The 26482-nt window shown below is 46.2% G+C and overlaps 1 protein-coding gene across 2 annotated transcripts; it reads left to right on the forward strand.

Annotated features, from left to right (window-relative positions):
* Positions 1-1122: 1122 nt before the first annotated feature.
* Positions 1123-26204, forward strand: LOC142557624 (neuroglian-like). Of its 2 annotated transcripts, none has more exons than XM_075669593.1 (8): positions 1123-1204; positions 3537-4796; positions 7240-7550; positions 8992-9235; positions 12069-13357; positions 16377-16602; positions 20008-20215; positions 23116-26204. In XM_075669593.1, the coding sequence occupies exons 2-8, from the start codon at positions 3539-3541 to the stop codon at positions 23339-23341; spliced, it is 3762 nt and encodes a 1253-aa protein (XP_075525708.1). In that variant the 5' UTR covers positions 1123-1204; positions 3537-3538; the 3' UTR covers positions 23342-26204. The 2 variants fall into 2 exon arrangements, with proteins under 2 accessions (XP_075525708.1, XP_075525707.1); XM_075669592.1 differs by lacking the exon at positions 1123-1204 and adding an exon at positions 1223-1382.
* Positions 26205-26482: the final 278 nt, after the last annotated feature.

A 26482-nucleotide genomic window follows, 5' to 3' on the forward strand; every position in this document is an offset into this window, starting at 1 on the left:
GCGACGACAGAACATTCGATAGCCGCGATTACTGTGATCAGCGTAATGGTCGAGTCCATGAATTAGTGCTGCATACTGATAATAAAAGAGTCTTTTTCAGGGAACCGCAATTCATATCCCCCATGTAAGCGCGATATGTGTGGTGCAAACGCAATGCGGAGCGTGACCCTTTGCACCACTGCGTTGCTTTTATTAAAATGGCCTGGCCGACAGCCAATCTCTGGGTCGCACCCACGCTTCGACCTTCACGGGAGGCGTCCTAATTCACTAATAATTAAACGCGCACCCCGTCATGCGTGTGGCACGCTACCACAGAAAGGAGCTAAATGCGGCCGCGCAACAGCGAGAAAGCAGACGCCGTCTCGAGCGGCTGTTGAGCGTGAAAGCTAATAGTAGATAAACTCGAAGCTTCAGCGCGACCCTTCAGTTGAAAACACCGCAAGAGTACGCTGCAGGCAGTAAGACGATATTTTTATTTGCTAAGCCATTTGCTAAAGTGTAAAATAATGCCTGATTCACACGGATCGACTTAACAAGACCGTTGGCCGGGGCAGCAATGTCGAAATGCCGCAGGTGCGTGGCTATATGAATTAACAGTTTGAGCGAAATTTCTTTTGCGTGTTCTCTATCATTTAATTCCAGGGGCCGAAGCGTGTACTAAGCGAAACGCAGCTCTTGTATGTTAAATATTGAGGTTTGTAGCGTCGTGCCGCATTTTGAATTGCTCTACATTGCATGGCAAAGCATCTTTAGTTATAAATAATACCAGCTTGGAAGTCAATGAGTGAACAGCACTCATGAAATCATTCGACAAGTAGTGTACACTACTGAGGCAGATGAGTGGAAAGTAGGCTCATGCTGTAGCTTGTACGTGAAGTATAACTTAATTAAGTTCCCACAGTCAAAGTCTAATATCGAGTCCGTGCCGCGGCAACGCGGCTTTTCTTCCCTCTCCAGATACTTAGAACAAGAGAAATGGAGACCCCTATTGTGATTGCAGCGCCGTGCGGAAGTTGACTGCGATAAAATGACTATATGATCTACTAAACTTTTTCTACAACGCTAACGGGGCAAAGGGCGCATGCGCAGTGGCACCGCCCATTGTTTTACGTGATGTCACCGATTCTTGGTTGTTGACGTCACCGTTCTTGCCAAAGTTGTTGTGCGTGCGTCTATCCATTCCCACGGCGGCGCGCGAAAGAAGGTGTGTATGTGCGTGTTGCCCGCGTTTCGCTGGCAACGATTCTGTGTGTGTCAAGGGGGACGCCGACCGTTCGGAAGTTGTCGTCGGCCCTGTGTGTGTGCGCGTCTGAGTGTGTGTGGACCGCAGAGGAGAGCGCCCGCAAGGTCTCCGGGACCGGGCACTCCCAGGTTCAAGCTAGGTCCGATCCCCTTTTCATTTGCCCTCTTCGCCGCAACATACTTCGTAACAGTACGAACGGGATCCGGGCTGTCGCGACCGGTGCAAAGAACGAGGCTGAATCGCTTAGGCCTAGTTCCACGGGCGCTCGTCGGGCGTTCGTCGGAATCGGTGGCTGGAAGGGTGTGCCGGTGTTCGAGCCCGTCTGTGGGACAGCGGTAGCCGCGCGCCTGACGAGTCGTCCGCGACCCCGCCGGTGCGTTGTCCGGGCGAACGGCGAGCAGTGCTCGGGGCGTGGCCCTGTCTGTACGCGATGGGCCTCCCTGGTTGCTTGTATAGCAAGTTGACCCCGTGTCACACTGGCTGCTGCAGCCGATTCGTCTACCGCGTACAAGATATGCCCTACCCCGTCGTGAGCTGTCTCGCGAAGAGCACATTATCGCTACGGCGTGACATTCAATGACGCCTCGGTTATGTGATCATTGGGCTCGGATCACCGGCAATGCGTGGCTGAGCCGTTCGATTCAGATCCCGATCAGTCTTCGGCCGTGTGAAAATGTGGAAGCGTCGAGGACAGGGTCACTGTCGCCGACACCGAATACAACGAGCTCGGGCCGTTCATTTACGATGTCCGCGCCTGCGTGCGCCTCTTCGAAGTGTTCTTGCTCCGCGTCTTTCCGGGTGCTGCGAAACGGAGCCGGAAGCACGAATCGCGTATTAAACGCGCGGCAGCGTCCTTGTCAGCTTATTTGAAAGAAGAGTTACGTGACACTGTATTTAGCGCCGAGTGCTAGCAGTCTGGGAGTCGCGATGGCAACGCGCGCGTCCTGCGCCGGCATCCGATAGTCGCGATGATGGTTGCACGTTCAATGTCCAGCAGATGCCCCTTCGACGTGTTTGCAGCTGCCCTTCGAGACCGGTTTAGTGTTCGATCGATGGCGCTCTAGTTACAAGCGTGGGCGTTTCCAAGACGAGAGGACTTGTATAATTTCTGTTGGCTGCAGCGCACGCTAGCTTCACATAATGGTTCACGCAATGCACCGAGCTGAAACATGGAATTAAAATAGCTCTTTCATACTGAGAAATGGTAAGCTTGTTTCTAAAGAAGTCTGTTTAAGTAAGTCTATCATACACAGGCAGATAAAAAAAATAGTGGACTGATGACAGCAGCAACCCATACTATGATTTTATGGGATGCATTGAGTGTCAGAGAAGTGCACTGGTTGGACCGAGTCATTGTGCAACCCATACTATGTGAAGTAATGATGTCACCTGGCAGTGATTGTAATACATAAATTTTAGTATCTTTCTTTGATGTGTTCACTCTGTCCGAACAGTTGTGGCATGCATGTCCTCATTTCTTATGTTTTCCCCCATGGGCTTGGCAACATACTTCACCTAATTGTGTTTGTGTGTTCCCTTAAATCAGCATTCCTTGTTAAATCATTCTCGTAGTTTATTTACACTGTTGCGCCATGTGTAATTAGTTGTGCTCTGTTAGATCTATGTTGACTACAAGCAAAATTTTTTAAGGAACTTAAGCTCCAACTTGAATCAGGTTGCATCATTTGGCTGAACTTATTCAAAATACTTGTGATACTTGTGAGTGGCAGTTGTGGTTTTAGATGAGTTAAGCATGTAAACATAACGATGCATGTGAGAAAAACATTCATATTGATTCTTTCTCTTGTTTATCAAGCTTGCTCATGCTCACCATAAAACCATGTCAGCCTGCAACCACCCTTTCTTTTCCCCTTCAATAAGACACTATTCTTTCTGCCTTGTGCTTCTACCAATATATTTCCATTTTTTTACTGTAGTACAGCTATTACAAAAAAATTGAATTCTCAGATCTTAAGTGCCAAAACCAGAATATTGTGACGCACACCATAGTGGGGACTCCAGATTAATCAAGTATGACCACATGGGGTTCATTAACGTGCACCTACATCTACGTATGGAGAGAGTTGTCGCATTTTGCCCCATCGAACTGCAGCTGCCACAGCCAGGATTTAACTCGTGACCTCGAGGATAGTTTAGTTATCGACAGCCCTATTAGGGTGCCTGCAACCAAGCTCTAATTAAACTTGTTTTACACATAAAACATTAAGTTCAATGTCATCAACATGACATTCTGACTTAAAACAAATTTTGATGTTATGAATTTGTTGTGCAGGGATGGCGCTTGTGCCAGCACTGCTGCTGCTGCTGGGTGCAGCAGTGGTGGGTGCAGTGGTGCCCTCTCCGCCCACCATGGTGAAACAGCCCAAACACGAGCAGCTGTACCAGGTGTCCCAGTCTCAGGATGAGTTGGACAAGCCATTCCTGCTCGAATGTGAAGCTCAGGGCCACCCCGAGCCCACGTACGAATGGACAAAGAACAACAAGGAGTTCGACTACGTCTCGTATGACAAGCGAATCTCGCAGCAGCCGCGCCGTGGTACGCTCGTCTTCACCAAGCCAGACGATGTCGACGAAGGACTGTACCAGTGCCGCGCAACCAACCTTCACGGCACATCTGTGTCCAATTCTGTGTTCCTGCGCAAGGCTGAACTCAACAACTTTGCAGAGGAGACCACCAAAGAAGTCTATGTGGTGGAGGGTGACCCACTGTCGCTCGACTGTAACCCTCCCACGGGCTACCCACGGCCAAACATCTTCTGGCTAATACAGTACTCGAGTGGTGCACTGCGCAATGTCAACTCGTCGCGCATCACTGCCGATCCCGAGGGTGATCTGCACTTCTCACGTGTTGAACTGGGTGATGCACTTTCAGATGCCGTATACACGTGCAGTGCCACGTCAGTGTTCAGGCGTGAGTACAAGATTGGCAATAAGATCCAGTTAAAAGTTGAGCCAACGTCGAGTGCAGGAAAGGCAGAACATGCACCCGTCAAGCAGTACCTGTCGCCCCCAAACCTTGTTGCACTTCGGGGCCACGAACTGAAACTCTACTGCATCTACGGTGGTACGCCATCACCCCAGATTTCGTGGTCCAAACGGGGCTCAAATCCCACGTCACGACGCTTCACGTACTCCAATTATGGCAAGACGCTGGAAATTCGTTCAGTGGGCTTTGAGGACGAGGGCACATACGAGTGCCAAGCCAACAATGGTGTGGGTGTAGCCCAGACCCACGCCATGCATGTCAAGGTGGAAGCAGCACCGTACTGGCTGCGTGTCCCGGACAACACAAATGCGGCGGAAGAGGAAAGTGTGAGCTTTGAGTGCGCAGCAACAGGCATCCCCGAGCCCAAACTGCAGTGGTTTGTAAATGGCGTGCCTGTAGAGAAGGCCGAGCCCAATGCCCGCCGCAAAGTCGAGGGTACCTTGCTTACCATCGAGGCACTTACCAAACGTGATACGGCTGTCTACCAGTGCAATGCCTCCAACCCTCATGGCTATGCCTTCCGTGACTTCTACCTCAATGTGCTCGGTAAGTGCCAATATACAATTTTTGCAATCTGCTACGGGGCCAAGAGAAGTAATCTGCTGTTAACAAACAGTTGCTCTGAATAGCAACATTATTTGCTTGACATGCACAGAGCGAATGGATGCAGGCAGTTTGCTGCATATTAATGAAACAAACGTGTTTAATAATGAACACTTACTTGAAGCAGTGGATTTAGAGACTGTTTATTAGGAGCTAGTTTGGAGGCTAATTCAGCTGCACTGCTAGAAGTATAAATGTGTACGTTCGGTGGAAGACAGGTGATTTGCAACTCCTGAGTTGAATAGGCTGCTGTTATTTTTTTTATTAACAATATGCTACATCCTGTAGAGCTCTTAAGCAACATTTGAGAGCTTTGACTTATTTCCTACGCTTGCACTTGTTATGATCTCGGATCACTAGCAGACAAATAGCCCACACTTGTTAAAGTCTTGGATCACCAGCCGACAGGAAGCCTGCAGTGTGGTGTGTACCTAAACAAAATGACATTCGGGTTTTTGTGTAAGCTCTAACTCCTGCTTATTATCTCAGGAGGGTTAGCCAATTTTGACCTGGGCTTTCTGTTTCAACTCATCTCACTTACCTTTGTGCCTGTCTCTGGCTCTGGCTATTTATATTAGGAGAGCAAAGCAAGTTCAGCACAAAATTGTTCTTTTGTATCATCTTGCATTCCTTTGGGCCATCTGCTGATCTTTCATAGTTGCTTGAATGAAAATCTGTTTTGTAGTATGCTGCTGTATCACCTTATACCCCTACAGCTATATTTTCACTCTGCTAGCCCCTCCCCTCTTTAATGCTTCTTGTAAGCCCCAAGGGTACTATAAATAAATAAATAAACAAACAAATCAATAAATAAATATAAACAAATATTTAAAAGCTGCATAGGTAGCCTTATCACTATCGGATGACAAAGAATTCGGACATCCTGAAAGATGGGAGGGTGGCAGATTGATGTTTACATTTCAATATATTTGTTTGACAGTCCTATAGCTCCAGCACCTGAAAAAGAGCAGGTATGTGAATGCCCACGCATGTAGGACGTACAAACAAACAATCGTGCTTGTCCACTGTTGCCTCATTTGTTTCTTGCACTATACGTTCATGCAACAAAGGTCCTGGAACGTGTTTTCTGGCTCAAATTGTATAACCATAGGAAATTGGAGCCATACTTCAGGAAATCATTAGTGCAAAAAAGGTGTTGAGAAACACACGCTTGACAAGACGGTTGTCAACTTCCAGCTGAGCTTATGCTGAACAAAAATTAGCTTTTGATGCGAAAGCATCAACTGGCTCATTGAGCAGAAAAGCCGGAGTCCGGCATCTGTAGCAGTGAAATGGCACGTAAATTCTCATTGGCTGCGAAGCCACGTCAGGAGAGCGATGGAGTTCCTATTGGCTGTGGTGCCATGGCACAAGCACGCCTTGACAGAGAAGAGAAGGCAAAAGGGAACATCTGTTGCTGCAGTAGCACCAGCTGTTGAGTGAGGGAAGGGTGCATCTCGACGACACCAAATCACCCCTGCTCTTGCTCTCGGAAATCTGTGTTATCTGCATGTTCCTTGTCCACGGAAGCTCTCGCCTGCATTCTAGCTGTGGCTTGTTAAAGCCGAATGGAATTGTGCCCAGCTTCTCAGCGTGCTTGCATGCCTGTGAGGAATTCATAACTAGAAGGACTGCTCAGCAGCATTCAATTGGACTTCAATGCTTTCGCATTCACAACTCATAAAAAGTGCTTAAGATCTTCAGGTATTTTTAATAAACTTAGTAGGAACTTGGTGCCTGTTCTGTCATGTGTGTTCATTGTCTGCATTTTTCTTAAGCCTTTGATTTCTTGAAGGATAACTCACCGACTTGCTCAAGCCACGACTCTGCTTGGATAAGAGCATTACATTGTGGTTCACACGTGTAAGCCATGTACAAATCTGCTACGCTTTAGTACACTGCACTTGTTTAGAGGTGTATTGTAGCATTGAGTTCATGACTGCTTCTGTGCTGACAAATATGAGACTGAAATTGCTTGTCACTTTGTTAAATATTCTTGGCAACTCACCTTGCCATTCTTTCTCAACACAAGCTCCGTTAATTATCCTTACAACCTTGGCACTGTCCTAGACACGTTAGTCTCTGCTCTGAAGCACTTAAACCTAAACTGCAACAAAATTTAGTTTTGACTAATTTGGCTTGAATTGAGTAGTATGCATACCTTGAAAACAATCTTGGCAAAGCTGCAAGGCTGGTAATTGCCTAATTAGTCTGTGGAGTCCATGGTTGCAGTATTTTTTTCTTCTGGGTATGCTCTCTCCAGTCAGCTTAAAGCGCACTGCTTTCAAGGCACACGTTGAGCACAACGAGTTAAATTTTGCCGTGGCTATGCATGATCATTGCTCGTGTTATTGGGTGCATACTTACCCTTGAATGTTCCTTGCAGCACTTCCACCTACCATCACGGAAGCGCCTGAGCAGCTTACACTGGCTGTGGTAACGTCGAGGGTGACTCTGCGTTGCCGTGTGTTTGGAGCTCCGCGACCCGAAGTAAAGTGGATGAAGGAAGCCCAGGAGCTGACCGGAGGCCGCTACCATGTGCTCGATTCGGGCGACTTACAGATTGATGACCTGCTAGTCACTGACCAGGGAGAATATACTTGCTATGCTAGCAATAAATTCGGTGATGCTTCAGCATCTGGGTCATTAGAAGTCAAAGGCAAGACACTCATCACTCAGCCACCTGAGAATTATGAGGTAACTGAGCTGATTCATGCAACATGCTTGCTTCATGAAATACATAAAACGGTTGTCATTTAGTGTTGCAGAATGAATGTTTAGGAATGGAGATACAGTCGAGAACATTAGAGGATTGGATGGTGTAGTTAGGCTACGAAATGTTTTTGCCAAGTACATGTTCAGCTGCTGTCAAGATAGGAATAAACACAAATCTCTTGTAGGGGTCCTCACGCTACAGTGTAGTTAACATAGGCTGATAAAAATAGACAGACAATGATGCCACGTTAGGGGACCTCTGTTCTAGTTTGTTCATGTTGAATTAAAACTATGGGCCCTGCAGTTTCTGAGCTCTCTCCACACAAAAAATTAGGCCCTTTAACCCATGTGACACTCATTCCCATGCCTACACATAGAAATCTAAAGCTTCATGTAAAAGGCAGCATGGTCATCGAGTTGTGATGCTTGCATGCCTAAATAAAATGAACGAGTATGGAATGTTCGACATCTGCCGCCATGGTTTCAGGTGGTGCTCGTTAACACTTAGCCATTTTATGGGCACACAGGTTATCAAACTCAATATCACCCGCAGTTTGTTATGTAGGGTGAGATACGGCTTGAATACCCTAAAATTTTGACGTTGGGTCTGTTATTGCTGCACCTAGGAAAACCACTGCATGTGTCACTGGAAATTATGTGTTTGAATGTTGCTTAGTTAGGCACAATCTTTTATTTCACTTGCATTCCCGTCTCTTCTTATAAAAACAAACCTGTAGTCTATTAGAAACTGCTCTAATTATTTACTTATTCTCACACATTACAGTGCCAAATGCCTATTTTGCTAACTTATAGACTTCAAGTGAATGTTATCAATAAACACAGGTCATGTGATGGTTACCTTCACAACTTGTGACCCTGCCCTAGATATCTGTTTCCAAAGCCAAGCTATTCATGCCTGCAAATGCAGACAGCCTTCTTGCAGATTTTGACTGTGCCACTTGCTGCACAGGTTGTCTCGAACATGGGACTAATTTCTAACTACTGTTGGGCCTGGGCCAGCAAGTAGGCTATAACAATTTAATTCTGGGGTTTTACGTGCCAAAATCATGATCTGATTATGAGGCACCCCTTAGCAGGTGACTTCAGAACAATTTCGACCACCTGAGATTTTTTAACGTACACCTAAGTCTAAGTACACAAGCATTTTTGCATCTTGCCCCCTTCAAAATGCAGTCATGCGGCTAGGATCGAACCCACAAGGTCGAGCTCTGCAGCGCAGCGGCATAGCCACTAGACTACCATGGCGGGTGGGCATAGGCTTTCATACGCTTCTAAATTATGCAGCTTCCTTTTTCAGAAGCACTATGAAGGTGCGGACAGTAATGTCTTTCGTTTGCTAAGACCACATTTCTTGCTTGCCACCTTTTGCTTGTGTATCAGCGCGTACCATTCCTTCGCACAGGTGGCGGCAGACAAGAGTGCAACCTTCCGGTGCAATGCAGAAGCAGATCCAAGCCTGGAACTACGCATCGAATGGCTATTCAATGGCCAGCCTGTGGACCCAGAGGCAGATGCACGTATGGTGCAGGCGGGCGACAACTCGCTCACCATCACACGCACCATTGAGCTCGACTCGGGTATCTACACGTGCGTGGCACGCACTGAGCTCGACAGTGATCGTGCACAGGCCACTCTAACTGTCCAGGGTGAGTGCCCGCTTTTTTGGTGTGTCTGGTGACTTGAGAAATGTGGAATTGCCAGGAATACATCAAAACATTTTGAAATGTCATGTGGTGCATATCGAGCCACTGTCAGAAGAAAAACGACATTGGATAAAAACAAGTGAAACAGACTGTTTACAAGAATGTGCATGTTGGCCTCCCTGTGAAGCTCTGTTTTAGCCAAAATTCCGTTCAAGCGGGCTAGGCTCCTTCCACAAGCATAAAGCACTATAGTTGGTGGCAACCTAAGAATGCAGTGGCAAATTCATCTCTATCCATTCAAAAGGAATTTGTTCGCACAAGCCAATTGCATTCACTAATTTAGATGACATTGCAGCCGATATGAGCTTCTTTCAGTATTGGTGTCCATTGAGAACTATGTTCTGGAACACAGAGGTATTTAGTGTAAGTGTGATGTGGTGTTGTGGCAGGTCTTGTGCAGAACTCATTTGTTCTCACAGAGAACAGTAGAATGTTGATAGGATCCCGTTACGCATAATTTTCCAGTGCCAACGTTCACTAATGAGAACACAAAAAATGGCCCAATACAGGTGCGCTTCTTTTTTTACTTGTTCATACGTTCCCAGTAAACAGAATCTTTCGGCACCAACGTTCGGTACATTGACAGAGTGCGATCGTATGATATGTTTTCTGGCCAATAGATCCCATGTAAACAAGGTAAAGTGCAAGGAGGCGTGCACAACAAGAACTGTAGCTGCCCATTGCAACACCTGCCCCTAATCCACCCATCTCACATCAAAACGCCAAGCATACTCGATTTCTTATTTGGATACCAGCAAAATTCCTCTCAGCTTGTGGGCTTCATGTTTTGCTCTGGCCACATCGCATCATAGGTATCGTATTTTGGTGTTGCCAACCAGCTTGATTTCATTTTGGTTTCCCACCGCATGGCTACGCAGTAGTAAAAGAACATGTGTCGTGGGTTGCTTTGACGACAAAAATTCCTGCTTCCTGCTGAAATGCTCCACTTAAAGAAGCTGCCCACACAGGCCGAATTCAAACAATGCAAACGTAAGTTTGCCGAAGCCGCAAAAACGTGTCTCAGGCACGGGCCCCAGCTGCTTCACGGGCACACGTCTCATACTGCAATTATTCACGCTACGCTTTGCATTACGTAGTTGTCAACTACAGTCGAGTGTCAAATGTTTTGTGACTTTGGGTCGCATGTTTTCCCAGTTAGTAAGCTTTTCTTGCATTTTCTTTAAACATATGAACGAGGTTCTGCTGTAAACATTAACTATATGCCTCAGTGGCTATGGTGTTAGGCTGCTGAGCACAAGGTCGTGGGATCTAATCCCGGCCATAGCGGCCGCATTTCGATGGGGGTGAAATGCGAAAACACCCGTGTACTTAGATTTAGGTGCACATTACAGAACCCCAGGTGGTCGAAATTTTCGGAGTCCTCCACTACGGCATGCCTCATAATCAGAAAGTGGTTTTGGCACGTAAAACCCCATAATTTTTAAACATTAACTATATGCGATAACTATTAAAGAAGCCCACAGTAACTGAAGCTAAGGAAGGGCACAGGATAATTACATTTAGGGGGCATTTGTGATCCCAATGTTATGTGCAATAGAGTTACATTTCCGTACATGGGTTTGCAAACATAGTCTGCAGAGTATTAGTCAGAACTGGAGCCACAACATATCGGGTATCGGCTCACTTGCTATGTGTTCAGGCATAGCTTGTCATGTATTTCTTCTTACACTCCGTTTCATTTCTTTATTCACTTATTGTGCAACCCCGCTGTTATGAGAAAATCGTGGCAGAGAAGCGGCACACAAACTGTGCCATCTTCATCTAACTTCAAAAAATGTAGCCACGGTGAGGACTTGATCCTCTGCGACCCGCCACTGCTACCACTCTATAGCCAAGCACGCTAACCACAATGCCACCGTTGCAACAGTTATCAGGGATGAATATCTTTGAGCCTGTGCAGCATGTGGTTGGGCTTTGCCTGGCGGGTGATTTGCTAGATGGCAGAGCTGGCGGCTGTGGAGATGGCACGACGAGCTGCAGCCGCTTGCTCTGCCTTTTGCGTTGTCGGGGGCCTGCATATGCCTGAGCTAGAGCCTATGATCGACAACAACGGATAAGGTGTAACGCACTTCAGGTACCCATTCACGGCGACTCTGACATCCCCTCAGAGTATAACGTGGGATTCGCCTGCGAACCTGATGAAGAAATGTAGTGTCAACACCATGGTGCTGCTTGGAAAAATAGTGTCATCACTTGACAAAGTGGTGTAATAGTGCTCAAAAACATTGTCATCGAGAAAGAACACTCAGTGCAATTTGCGTGAAACACAACTTTACTGAGAACTCTGCAATTAAAACTTGACTGAGAGATCGCAATATGGCTAGTTTGTCGCTTGCATTGCCACGACCTCATAAGCAGTGACTCGGAAACGTAATGCAGCAGCATTAAACTCAACAACATTTTGCCGCAGCACTAAACTCGGTAACATAACTCAGCGATACACTCAGCAATAAGTAATGCTCTCGCATTTACACAGCATAAGAATTGCTTTTCCCATACTTGGTTTATTATGGGTAGAAAACCACACATAAGATTGTTGCTTCGTTCAATTAACTTTGCTTCTTGTAGACTTTCATGGGCTTCAGTCAATGTTGGCTTATCTAATAGTCCTGCAGGATGCAAAAGATTGATTTGTGCTCCGTTATTGTTGTTCCCATAAGCAATGTTTATTTGGAGCCCTTTTCTACAGTTTCCTGTGGCATATCATGTTTCTGATAAAGACTGACCGTGATTTGCTTTCCCATCATTCTTGCAGATGTGCCCAATCCACCACAGATGGTCAAAGTTGACTGCGATGGTCTCATGGCTCTCGTGGAGTGGAAGCCCACAGGCGATCGGCGGGCCCCTATACTGTCATACTCCATTCAGTACAACACTTCCTTCAGCCCTGACACATGGGAAGATGCCTTTGTGAACATACCCGCCCCTGACACTAAGTTCAAGGTTTCCATGAGTCCCTGGGCCAACTACACGTTCCGGGTGGTGGCTCGCAACAAGATCGGGCCCTCGCTGCCCTCAGGGGCATCGTCGAGGTGCACGACTCCTGAAGACGTGCCACACAAGAACCCCGACCGCGTCATGGGCCGTGGTGACCGCTTCGACAACCTGCTCATCACATGGACACCTATGCCTCCCATTGAGCACAATGCACCGGCCTTCTTCTACAAGGTACTTTGGAAGCGCGACGACATCCCTGATGCCACATGGAATTCTCGCATCATTGAGGACTGGAAGCAGAATCGACACGTCGAGTATGGCCAGCCTACATTCAAGCCATATCGTATCAAGGTTGAGGCCCACAACCGGCGAGGCCAGGCACACACAGCTGCCACCGAAATCATTGGATACTCGGGTGAGAATGTGCCATTGGCCGCTCCTCAAGACTTCAGGGTGGCGAATGTTGTCGACGCCCGCACGGCCAACTTCACCTGGAGTCCCGTCAGTCCCGAGTCCGTGCGGGGCCACTTTCGTGGCTACAAGATCCAAACGTGGACTCCCGATGAAGGTGAAGAGAAGCTGCGAGAAGTGGTGGTGCCGGCGAATGTGACGACAGCAACAGTCAGTCTCTTCCGGCCATTTTCGAGCAACCTGGTCCACGTACTGGTGTTCAATGACATGTACAATGGTCCACCGTCAGACAGCATAGAAATCACCACACCCGAGGGTGTTCCAGGGCCAGTAGCTTCGTTCGAGGGTATTCCAATGGGCTCGACAGGCATTTACCTGCTCTGGAAGCGCCCGTTGGAGGCCAACGGTGTGCTGACAGGCTACCACATTTACTATGAGGAGGTACGTGGCACTCAGCTTGGGCCCAAGATGGAGCGACAGCCACCTGTGCGTGACCCCTTGGAGTCACGAGCCAAACTGGCAGGCCTCAAGCCACGCACCAAGTACCGGATTACAATCCATGCAGCCACTGCACAGGGCCAAGGGGATCCCAACTTCATCGAGCTGGAGACGGCCGATGAGTCTGAGCGTGTGCCAGACATGCCCGACTTTACATGGGCCTACCTGCCGGATCGGGATGGACATGCAGCTGTGCAGGTAGGACAGATGCTGGCGGGATGTTGCGCACTTCTGCATCTTGAGGTAGCATTATTGAGTTCAAAGGTGACATGCCAGTCTGTTAACCCTGATATCTTGAGCACAGAGTTAAGCCTACAGGACTTAAATGAGACTGCAGAGGTGTGGGAACAAGCTGCCCAGTTCTGAAAGATGGGTACTTTTTATTGTCTACTTCGAGCCAGTGACCTACTGAAATTATAGTACGTAGCAGATATGAGAACTCTTATCTCTTGGTGACATGTGGTGTCATGCAGTTTGCAGAACAGAACAGATACGTGAATACCTGTACATTAGAGCATCCGCTGGTCAGTCCCAGGAGGCCAAACTACCTACGTGCACATAAAAGCAAGGAGTCCCTCTGGCTATTCTTGTGAAATCTGTGCAACCTACAAAAATGCACATCTGTGGAATTGTCAGTAAGGTTGACTAAGCCTCATGGAGGGATTGTGGTTGCTAGATATTAGTCCTCATAAAATTCACATTTATGGTTGGTTGGTTGGTCGGTTGGTCGGTTGGTTGGTTTGCGTCCTAGTTATTCTGAAAGCTACGGCATGGCCGAGGACATAAAAACCAAACCCATGAGCACCAAATTGTTTATATCATACCAAAGTATATTGCAATGCCTCGTGGAATTTAATTGTACTATATCTAGCATGAACTATATTTGCACAGAAGCGTTCTTTCTTTTCTGTGTTAATGTAGAGGTACAGTTAATCTCGGATACAGTCGCCGACTGGTTTTCCGGACCATGCAGGGACTGGAAAATAGTCTGAATATATCGAACAGTCCGAAAATCTCATTCAGCCAAAAAAATTAGACGTATTAGGCATAGAGCAGCTTAAAATCTCTTAATAACTCTGGGCCTCATACTACACTTTGCGACAATCGGGTTTGCTTAGATTTGCACAAGAGTGATGTCTCCATATACAGTCTGATAAGAGCGTCGCCACATTGGCGATCTTCGATCTGTTGCCGGAGATGCCCATGGAGATCAAAGAAATGAACCACATTTCTTTGCACCACTTGGCTCTCACGAAGGCACATGAAGTGGTGCTGATCACACAAATATGAAGCCACACAAACACACACAAAGATGCGACATAGTCTCCGAGACACACCTGCTCTGTGCACACACCATGGGCAAATAGCAACTGAAACTTTAAACAAATGAATAAAAATGGATCCCGCATTAAGTGATTATGACGATAGTGCTGACCGAAAAAAGAAATAAACAAGAAAAGGTGCCATCCCCTAGAGCACCTTGTCAGCCAAGGAACAGCGGGCATGCCCTCCTAGACTGGAGGATGTCGTATGCTCTCTATTGAAAGCGTACACGTCCCAATCTTGGGAGGCTATAGAACGGGTCACTTGAAGCCAAGCCTGGCCAAGCCAGCGGATTATCCAACATGGCAACCCCCCAAGGTCGAGTAGCGTAGCTCGCAGCAAGGAATTCGGTCTGGAAAATAAAACTTTGGGACCTACATTCATCTGAAAAACCGGTCGCGAAAATGCATTAACTCTATGAGAACCTTGACGGTGCAGTTATGAAGTCTGGAATATTCATCAAGTGCGAATTTTTTAATTCCGGAAAATCTGTTGGCGACTGTATATAGAACTCTAGGGGACCGTGAAATGGTTCAATATGTGAATAAATGGAGATATAAAATATGCTTATGTGAAGCTTATCTGAGATCTTTGAATATATCAGGCGGTTTCCAAAGATAGTGAAAAGCGAGAGCTTACCGATTTACTTCTCCAAGGTCATGGCAAACACACAAAAGTTGGCTTATTTCTTGCTCACGAGCGTTGTAAGTTTCTCTTGCTGCAGAACAGTCTTTCATATACTGATCGCAATGCTAACCCTAAAAGCCTGCATCGTCCTGACGTGCACCTTGTGCACGTAGAAGTGCTTGTTTTCATTCCAAATAGGACAGAAATGGATGCACCACAATAGCAAACTAGCCTGTGCAGATACACGCGGTGCCACCACCAGTGCACTTGTACTGCAGATCATCAACAGATCATCAACAACATCAATACACTGTTTGATGAACGACTGATCATTACAAATGGGCAATGAGCCATGCGGACGGTTGCAGCGGATTTATGAACCCATTTCCCTCGCTTCTTGGTGACCCTAAAAAAGTCGGCACTTCTCTTCTTGCACGCAGCTCATTGCTCCGACGCCTTATGGCCGGTGTGCTCCTTTGTTCACAGCTCTTCTTCTCCAGCCCCTGCGTCGGTCACTGCTGACACTGCAGGGATGATGTTAGTTTTGAAAGTGGTTTTTAGCTTGCAGAACATCCAAGTCCATTCCCAAGCATGTGTAACTGTGTGAGCACGAATGAAGTGCGTTCTGCCCTGAGTCGTGAATCATACAGTGATCAGCATAAGCAGACAAACCCGGTGACGCACCATCTCCAGTTCGACATTCCATGCCCGGCACCACTTATTGAAAGAACCTAGGGTGATCCACACTTTCCTGTGAAACGCATATCGTAGCGGAAGACCTTTCGTGTTCTTGAAGCAGAGTGTCAATCTGCTCTTGGCGATAACAAGCGGCCACACTTTACACGAGCTAGCTCTTTACACAATGAGCAAATCCGAGTACCCTGCTAACTTTTCCTCCATGGCATGTACTACCTTTCAGATTCAATGTCTTTTTTTGACAGAATCTGCCTAAGCAGTGGTGTTTCAAATTTTTAGGCATTAAATATTTACGATGATGCGAGGAGTGATCTTACCCCCGTTAGGGGAAGTGCACTTACTGTAATGCATAACAGTGCAGCATTCAATATATATTCATTGTGGCGGTGAGTACATTCTCTGTGCACATAGTACATCTCTGTGCTTTATTTCAAGGAGATTTTCAACGAAATTTTGCAGCTGTTCGATATGGACAATAATTCAATGGATTCAAGTTTTATATATCCGGTATTGACTGCAGTATCTTCAATAGCGAGAGATCCAAGATGAAGTGAGCAAATTTTACGTGCAGGTGACTTGGTTGCCAGCCATGGCGGGCCACCCAGGCAGCCACTTCTATGTTCAGTACCGGCGCAAGGGTGACGAGACGTGGGAGACCACCATGGTAGAGAAGAATGAGGACAACATCCTGGTCAAGGGCCTGGAGACAGGCGCCCTGTACGAGATGCGAGTCATTGCCGTCGACGGAAAACACCAACGACCTTCACGGATCGAGGAGGTCGAGACTGGAGGCCTTGGTATGCACCTTCCCCTTCAGTACAGGGGCAAAATGAATGGGAAAAAGGCACAGCATTCGACTCCAATACTAAATGGCAGGTGTTACAAGAGGTTGAAGAGGGTCACTGTGACCATGAAATCCTCTTGTCAGAATTTAAGTACTGCATTAACCGTGTTGTGGTGCACGCCTAATTTTAGGGGTCAGAAAAAAACAAATATAATGGGACCCTTTTGAATGTTGCATGGAAACTTCTAATTGCATGCACAAATTCTTGGAACTTGTATTGCTCAAACAGTATGTTTATTGCACATGCCTGCATGCTTTTGCATTTGCTGCTGCTTTTGGCTGAGTTAGAAGAAAAGGAGCAGGGGCTACCAACTACTTCCAAAATACTAGTACAGTCGCCAACCTAGTTTCCGGACCTTGCGGGGACCGAAAAATAGTTAAAAAAAAAAGAACAGTCTGAAAAAATTGTTCATCCAAAAAATAAAATTTATTAGGCTTAGAACGGCTTAAAATATCTCTAATAACGCCCTGCCTCATACTATGCTTGGAGGCGATCAGATTTACTTGGATTTGTGCAAGAGTGATGTCGTCTCCGTATACAGTTTGACAAGAGCATCACCGCGTTGCCAGAGATCGCCATGGAGATCGAAGAAACACGCCACGTTTCTTTGCACAACTTGGCTCTCTAGAAGGCACACGACGTGGTGCCAGTTACACAGAGGCGAAGCCGTACAAACACAAAGATGCGATGTCATCTCCGAGACGCACCTGCTCTGTGGACACACCATGTGCAAATAGCAATTGAAACTTTAAAAATAAATAAGTGGATAAAAATGGTCCCCGCATTAAATTATTATGACGATAGTGCTGACAGAAAAAAAGAAATGAACAAGAAAAAGGGCCATACCCTAGAGCATTTTGTGAGCTAAAGAAGACCGGGCATGGCCTCCGAGACTGGAAAATGTCGCGCACTCTCTATTGAAGGAGTGCACTTGCGAATCTTGGAGGCTGTAGAGCAGGCCACTGGAAGCCAAGCCAGTGATAAATCCAACATGGCGGACTTCAAGGTTGAGTAGTTGCGGCTCGGAACGAGCAATTTAGTCCAGAAAATTGAACTTTGGGGCCTAAATTCGTCCGAAAAATCAGTCGCAGAAATGGGTTATTAGCTCAATGGGAACCTTGACACTGCTCAAAAATAACGTACAGCGCAAAGGACCAGGACAGCGATAGACGACATACACAGCGCTGTGTATGTCGTCTATCGCTGTCCTGGTCCTTTGCGCTGTACGTTATTTTTGATCATGAATTACCAACTAGCCCAAGCAACCACCCTAGTTCACTTGACACTGCATTTATGAAGTCCGGAATATCCATCAACTCCCAGTTTTTGGAGTCCGAAAAGTCAGTCGGCAACTGTAATACAGAGTTTTAGCTGCACCTTACATGCTATAAATTACCTGAAAATAGGTAAAGCTTCTCATTTGGCAAAATGAGACAAATTCAAAACAGGGGTTACCATATGGCCAGCATGGAAACATTGCAGTTAAAGAACATTCTAACAACGACTTAGCGTATTTGGACACATAAAACAGCATATTATTTTTCACTGGCGCACCTTATTTCCGTCAACTTGCATCTCGCGGTGTCATATGAGCTGTGGAGCTGCAGTGTCACTAGCTAAACCTCGATAGATTGGTGTCAGCTTGTTTGTACAATTTGTGCAAAGCTCTAATATACAGTTCAATATATACTGGATGTTACTATGTGGTTCGGGGAGCAGGCTTAACTGTATGAGTCAGAGACACCTCCAAGGGCAGCAAAGAAGGAACGGCAACAATCACCACACACAAACATATATTCAAACATACCAAATGCAAGTACTAGTGCACAGGGCATGGGAGCAAGCGAGACCAAGCGTTCCTACAAAGCGGTCAGAGCGACTACTACAGCGCACTCACAGTTTGGCTGGTGTTGCGTCACTTGACAAACTGTACAAGTGGAGTCGACAAGCGAGCTCTCGCAGACTCTTGTTTGTCTGCTGGGTGACGGGAGTGGAAGACGTGTGGGCTGCTTGAGCCACGTGTTATTTTCCAATTCGCTGAGTGCTATGTTGTGGCACTTTCTTATTCATTGGTGTCTTCTTAATTTGTTATTTTGCTGTGACACGAGCACATGTGCAGCGAGGTGTCATCCTTGTTGTAAACAGTGCCAGCACCGCGGTGCATGTGCTTCCATGTTTTCGACAACACTTCGTTGTCATCCAGGCATCTATTGGCACTTCATCACGCTGGATAATCTTAAAAGTCCACGTGCATCCATCCGGATAGTTCGTAGTTTTATATTGTGGCCTCCAAGAAGGCATGCTGTCAGAAATACGGCTGTTGTGACTTCTTTCCAGCTCCTGTATTAGCTGGAGTGAGAGATTTCATATGTGTCGGAATCACAGCAGCGACGGCTCTCCCGGAGTTTAATCTCGAAAGCCTTGTGTACTGCAACAGCCAAAAGCAATCAACATTACTAAATAGCGAGAATCGGGCACCGCCAATTGAGTAAGCACTAGACCCGCAGTGTGAGTGTTGATAAGCCGTACAGCTGTGTGAAGTGCTTACATTGTGTGGTGGTGCATGTTCACATGTTTCCACGCATTACAAAGAAGCGAGTCAGAGCATAATCATAATCATGCCACTTTTGATTTTTCATTTCTGGTTTTTCTGATATAAATACCATACCACCTGCATCGCGTGTGTTGTCACGTTTTCTTCATTGCTGGTTTGTTGTGCGTGTACTATTTCCAACCACTTGAAAAATCTCGGCCACATGTGAGTTTCATGCTGGAGTATGAAGAAGGTGATGGGAGTGGTGGACTAGGCCGACTAGGCTGCACCAACTACTGCAAATAAAAGCAGACATGCAGACATTGTACACTAATGTGTAAGACTGTCATCAACAGTGCTGACAGTAGACGATGGCAGAGACTGTAATGAGCCTTCTTGGGCAGCCAATTTATCGAGTCCCTGAACATCCTCGCCAGCTATGTTGAGTGTAGTGGTGGAGTGAACTACCATACCAAGCAATCCTGCATGAATGATTACTCCAAGTAGTCTTGCTACATGGAAAATAAACGTGGCCTGCTTGTGTCGCACACTTTTGCCCCTCTTTTTCTGGGATTTTTCATTGTTTTGGGCAGTTCAAAAACCCGCTTAATTTTAAGATTTCCTGCAGTCCGGTGGATTTTGAATTAACTAGGTTTGACTTATAAACCTCAGCTTGTGCTCTTCATACTGTGTGCAGAAATTGTACGCAGCAATGGCAGCATGTGCACTATGCACATAATACATTTTAGCATGCAGAATTAACGCCAATGACAGTAGGGTAATGCAGTGCCTGTGCTGATCTCGCTCCATGTGTGCGGTTACAGCCATCCGGGCACCAGGCAGTCCCGACGCAGTGGCTGGTGCAGCCTGGTTCATTGGCATGATGTGTGCCCTGGCCCTGCTCCTGCTGCTTCTCATCCTCGTGTGCCTGGTGAAGCGTAACCGTGGTGGCAAGTACTCGGTCCACGATAAGGAAGTGGCCCAGGGTCGAGACCTTGACTATGACGGAGGCTTCCACGAATACACTAAGCCGTGAGTGCCTGCGAGGCTCCTCCTCTCTTCCCAACTTCTTTGCTCCACTAGCTACTGCATGATCTGCAACTGTGGCTGATTTACTGTGCAGTTTGTTCAGCAAACCAAAAACATGCGCAGTCAAGCGAGTGTAGAACTCTGCTGCGTTATATTATCAGTGCTCTTGTGTTTTAACTTTTAATTTTAATATGGGAACTTGATGGCATTCTTTAGATTCCACATGCTGTGGTCCTAAGAATATACTAATTATATGATTGGAGGAGTATTTTATTAAAGCGTGGGGCAGTGCATGCATCATCTTATGTGCAGCTTCTTTAGCGCAGAGTGGTATTCGGGAAGTTGAGGCCCAAGTTCACATGTAGGAGCTCAGTAGAATGTATCGTCTGGATCTTGTCATAGCTTGTGTGCTTTTACATTCGGAGTGATGACCAAATGACTAGTGAGCTGTTTCAGAGGTCTCAAGCCTGCACCAGCATTAGTATTAGCACACTTCCTTTCTGCTTATTCCAGATCTTGGCCATACATGTGCTTATTCCTACAGAGCTGTGAAGTCATATGCTTACATTTCATCAGCCAGCCTTCCAGGAACACTGTGATGTCCAACTTCCTGTGTATTTTTAACGCATGTACTGGCTGTGGGGACACGGGTGTTAGAGACTGAAAAATCGCTTGAAAAATTTTTTTTAGAACATTATTATTTAGATTCTACAGTGTCCGATGCATCATCTCGAAAATTTTCACTCATCTTGGACCAATATTGTGGTTGTAATGGTGTTTTGTATCATGTCGGTGAGATATATTTTTACTGATAAAACACGCAAGAAAGGGCCTTTTTTCGTGACGAGCAGTTGCCGTTCTAGGTTTCCGATCGCAGCCATCATGTTCCATCAACCAAATGTGCAACCCATTACTCGTGAACAATCTCGCTGCGGGCGAAATGTGGAGCGCCGATAAGTGGCGACCAACACATTTTTTTTCCCAGATAACAAATGTTTCACACAGCAGCAGACATTCTGAGGCATACTAACCTGTTACAAGAAGTAACATACATATGTCATTATATCCCTGAATAAATTGAGTTGTCGGTTTTTCTCAGTTTTCTCAAAACAAACTTTTCACTCAGCCTGCTTGTTTGTGGCAACAATATCTCAATACTTAGGACAGCAACAGCTGTAATTTTCTTTTTTTTTTTTTGCTATATAAAGCTAAATGCATAAAACTTGAAATGCTACGGAAGACTACTACGGGGCTCACTAGTCAATTCTGAGTGTACATAGCTTTTACTATATAACACTGTTTCTTTCTTTCTTGCCATTTTTCTAAAAACATAGTTTTTGGTCACTTTGCTTGTTTGCTGCATCATTTCTTTTTTTTCTTTTTTTTTTTTTTTTTGCAGCACAAAGCCAAATGTGTTGGGAAAGCAATGCTGAGACCAGGTTTTACATTTTCAGCTCTGAAATTCTTTTTATTCACATTTTCAGTTGCTCTTATTGATGCTGTGAACATATAACTTCAATGGGCTGTAAAGTGACAAATAAGTGTTCAATTTCGAATCTGTTTGCAGCGTTGCTATCCTTATGTACTATAGTATCCAACTACCATATTTACTCGCATAATGATCGTACTCGCATAATGATCGCACCCCTGAGTTTGTCGTCAAAATTCGATTTTTTTTATTTCCCTTGTAATGATCGCACCCCGAACTTGCCGCAGCGATATGTCGTGTGCCAAGTCTAGCTAATACTGATCGCGCTTACCATCTGTCGAATGCTACGTGAACGACTCTTCTAGACAAGCCAAGCGGTCTGCCCGCACCAAACATTCTTAAGTAGATGCCTCATTTCATTACTTTCATCACTTTCCGCACTTCCATGACAAAAAGAGGTACAACCAAACTTGCCTTTATTGTGGGTAGGCTTTATAATGGTTGTAATCAACAAAAACAAAAAGGCGCCTTTCGATTCTTTTCATCTGCACTTGTGGGCACACAACAAATCGCGCGCAGCAATGACAGTAGCCACGTTTACACTGATACGTTAAAAGTGTACCCTATTCATACGCCGACGCTTGAAACACAGCTAAGATATTCGCCCACCCTTAGCGGAAACGTGTCGTATTAGGATAGTAGTGAAGACAGATGCTGCAGTTTCAGCAGCACGCCGGCCATGCGTTTCTGTCACTAGCAGCTAAGCGCGCCCATCTGTTTCTGTCCCCTCAAAGTGGACATGGCTACGTTATTGCCGCAAACTTGCCAATATTAACGATATTATTCATCACTGATACGGAAGAAACTGTTTCAATGCACGTAATGTACTCATGACAAGAAAAAAAAATGCGTTTGGCTTGCTTCGCCAGCCGCCATCTTTGTTTTGGTGTCCTGCATCCTGCAGCAAGCGTGGGACGAAAAAAATTTTTTTTTTTTCGCGCGTAATTTAACCCGCGTAATGGTCGCACCCCTGAATTTGCGTCAATTTTTCTGACAAAAAAGTGCGATCATTATGCAAGTAAATACGGTATATGTAGTTTGAAATTTTCCCTTTAGCAGGTAAATTTTAATTGTTTCAACAAACAGTAGAAGGTAATTATTAATTATCTTGGCAACTACTATGCATATGCAAAATTTAATTAGATATTTAAAACAAACACAAAACACTGAATGAGCATACTCAGTTGTATCTGATTTGACCTAGAAATAAAATTATCTGAATAACCCATGTCCCCATTAAGCTTTTTCTTGGTCAGTCGGGAACAACTGTGACACCGAGCATCATAAAAGTGCGTTGCATCAGCAAAGTTGATGCTCATGTTCCGTTCGTCAGAGCTGGTTTTCTACAATTACACTGCAAATGAGCAGTACAAGGCGTGGCATTGTCACAAGCCAGTCCTCGTTTGGCTTTCAGTGCCCAGCAGGCACCGGTGCGTGGCAGCCGGACTTCGCTGCACTCTAGCACCAAGGAGAGCGACAGCGACAGCATGGCTGAGTACGGAGAGGGCGACCCGGGTCAGTTTGGCGAGGATGGCTCCTTCATTGGCGAGTACGGCCCCAAACGCCGGCAGCAGCAGCAGCTGCAGCAGCAGCGGCCACCCGAGACGACATCCCCTTCGGCGTTGGCCACATTTGTCTGAAGCTTTCTTTGTCTTTGCTCTCCCGCGGTCTCTCTCCACTGGCTGCACCCATTCTCGCCCTGCGGTTGCCTGCCATTCCGAATCACAGCCGAGCAAGGTCGAGAAAGGCTCTAAGAGTCGCAGCCCATATAGTGGATGGTAGCCTTCAAGCGTGTGGGCATTACTGCATCACTGCCTTTGGCATAGCCAAGTGATTCTAAACAACAGGGGCATCTTTTAGGGTAACTTAAAGAAATTGGTATTTGGCCACGCTTTCTGGGGAAGAGCACGGATGCACAATGCTGAGAGGCCATGCTAAACACTTTTTGAAGATTTTGTTCCTTTCTGGGGAGTACTTTAGTAGTTTGGCAACACACAAAGCAGCATTCCCTCCAACTAATATTGTGCTTGTCTAAATGCCGGTGATAGGGAAGAACTGGGCACACACCGGTGAAGGAAACGCAGTGCCCATAAGAGTGATGACTCGTCGTGCGCTCTTGAAAAATGTTGCACTTTCTCGTGGTGTACTCTTGTCGTACAGTAATAATTGCCATGATTCTCATTTTCCCTTGCTTGCATTGACTCAGTGTGGCCAGTGCCTTCCTCCTGTCACCATCTGCCTGCACATTGCTCATAGCAATGTGCAGGCAGACGGTGATCAGCCAGCAATTATAGCATTGCTGGCTGATACCCGTTGTACAGATATGGTTAAAAGAAAGTGCCCATAAGAGTGCTGACAGTTACTACCGTGAGGCAAAAGTACACTCTTAAACATTTGCCCCCAAACAGTAATGATCACCTATCTTGCATGCACTTCTTTTATTTAACACCGCTCCCAGTACTTCCAGGTCACAAACAGTATGTGCTTATCAGATAAGCATGGTGTTCCTGACAGGAAAGTGTCGGGTGCCTAGCGCTAGAGAAGTGAAGTACACACAAGATAGGTGACAATTGTCGTTTGGGCACAAGATAAACTTCAGACAATGTGAACATTCTTTTAGTGTGTACATTCTGAGAAGGTGCAGCATTTTTAAAGTGTGTTGAAAGTAGACGTAGAAAAAGAAGACGTGTCAAGAACTGATCAGCTCGAGGGATATGTGGAATAGCCGAGTGTGCGCTGCGTGTGGTACAGGGTGCAGCCAGTGGAAGAGGCTACATGCTGCTGGTTGGCTTCTTTGCGCTGTTGCCGGCACCCTGCGTGGGTCCCTGGCCCCTGGCATAAATAGTTGCCGTCCTCCGCGGTCACATGGCCCCGGGGAGAGGAGTGGTTGGGGGGCCCAAGCACAGACCCGGGCTTCAGCCTCTTGCAGTGCACATTCCATTTAGAGTCTTCTGTAGACAAGCCTAGTGCGTTCCTTTTCATGTCCTGTTTTCTTTCATGAGTCTTTATCGTCTCCAAGAGGCTATCTGTGCTGTTTTTAGTTTGTAAATATGTGCATTTCTCATGTTTTTAGATGGCACCACACACACACACACGAAACAAAATGCAAGGCAGCTGCTCTTACGCTAGCTGATCTCTGTTCCTTTGTGCCCGGAGCTTTGAAGAAGGCGCGCCGTCTGCCACTGCTGTTGTGTCGTCCTCATTCATTGCTCTGGAAGGAACTACGGGAGGGGAAGGTAAGGGTAAGGCAGTTTGGGTGCATGCTTCGGCTGTCCACGGCAAACTGATGGCCATGCTGCAAAGGCTGCAGCATTACGGCACTTTTGTGTTGAAGAGGTCAAGATCTGAAGATAGGGAATCTCGTAGCTAGAGGTTGGCAGCATTATAATAACCTCATTTTGAGCGTCAGTGCTTCTCACGACTACAGGTTTGCAGCATAATAACCTCATTTTTACAGTCGAACGAAAACGTGCCAGGATGGCCACATCAAAAAGTCGGACAAAAGGCATGTGGTTGCCTGCTATCAAGTATTACTAGTAATTTTATTAAGATGCGACGGTTTTCCCAAGTGTTGAAATGGCACACTTGAGGCTCTAACTTAAAATCTCAGCCAGCTCAGCTGGACTTTCCACAATCACCTACCTCTCGTCGCAGGCAAACCAAGCACATACCGAGCCAGATCAGGGTTTAGAAGTTGCACGAGTGCAAATGTACCAAAATCGTATAACATTTCTAAAGCTATGTAGTAACACGGGCGCTCTCTTTATTTGCTTTTCAGTTCATCTAAAGTAGAACGAACTTCGTTCAAATGCTCAGAAGTTGAAGAAAGCCTTGAAGGCACCGAAGTTGATAACTTGTGCCTGACAAACATAATGTACGGCAGATGTACGAAGCAGCACCCAAGCCATCCAGTGCAAACACACAGGGCAAGCAGCTATGATGTTTTTTCTCACTGCCTAAGCGAAACTTAAGAGCAGGTTGTCATGTAGGGCATCTGTTCACGTGTGACATTGAGGCCGCAGTGTCGTTGGCATCTTCTTTTACACACATATTTTACGTTTCTCATATCTGCACTCCTGGCTCATTTGGCCAGGCCTCATGGTGCAACGGGCAGCTGTGATGTCGTGCTGTCCTGTTAGGTGCGCAACTGTATTTGCACTGAGAGGTCGACGAATCTCATTTTGTTTTATTGCCGAATCTCGTATTTTCTTCCACATGTATACGTTGTGAGTCAGCTGTTTCATATTGGAGTACCTTTCTCGCCTAGCGGTAGGTGTTCATGACGTCGCGCCTTCTTTTTCGTTCTTTTTTTTTGCCTACCTTATGTCCTCCGTATGCCAATGATGTCTGCTGTGTGGTAGGTATTACATGTCCACTTTTACTATGTGACGTGGTGTACATGGGTTGCAGATCTGTATTTTGAGCTTTGTGAAAGACGGCACGATTGAAACAAGTTGTGTTATTTTGCTGGAAGAAAATAAAGACCTGGCGTTCCGCTACAGACATTGCGTCAGGTTGCTTTTTATTGGCAGAGCCAATATTGGGCGCATATGCCAACACTGGGAGTGCTGGTGCTGCTGTCATTTTTGCTTAGAAAGTTGGATCACATGACACTGCTTCATCTCGGCAGAGCTTGCACGGCTCGCATGGGGCCTTCTTCTCACGCAATTTGGGAGGCGTGCTTTTGTATTTATTGTCCAGGAATTTTGCCCCTTTTTGTCAACAATTGCTCACTGTTGTATTATTAGCAGACAAAAGGTTGGTTTGGGACCCTCGGAATG

This window comes from Dermacentor variabilis, chromosome 9 (genome assembly GCF_050947875.1).
Source record: "Dermacentor variabilis isolate Ectoservices chromosome 9, ASM5094787v1, whole genome shotgun sequence".
Taxonomy (NCBI): domain Eukaryota; kingdom Metazoa; phylum Arthropoda; class Arachnida; order Ixodida; family Ixodidae; genus Dermacentor; species Dermacentor variabilis.

What these genes read in the sequence shown, in the direction of transcription:
- LOC142557624 (XM_075669593.1), top strand. Translation starts at nt 3,539, where the DNA reads ATGGCGCTTGTGCCAGCACTGCTGCTGCTGCTGGGTGCAGCAGTGGTG. An exon ending in CTTCTACCTCAATGTGCTCG is followed by an intron (nt 4,797 to 7,239) that starts GTAAGTGCCAAT and finishes TGTTCCTTGCAG; the next exon opens with CACTTCCACCTACCATCACG. An exon ending in ATGGACATGCAGCTGTGCAG is followed by an intron (nt 13,358 to 16,376) that starts GTAGGACAGATG and finishes TTTTACGTGCAG; the next exon opens with GTGACTTGGTTGCCAGCCAT.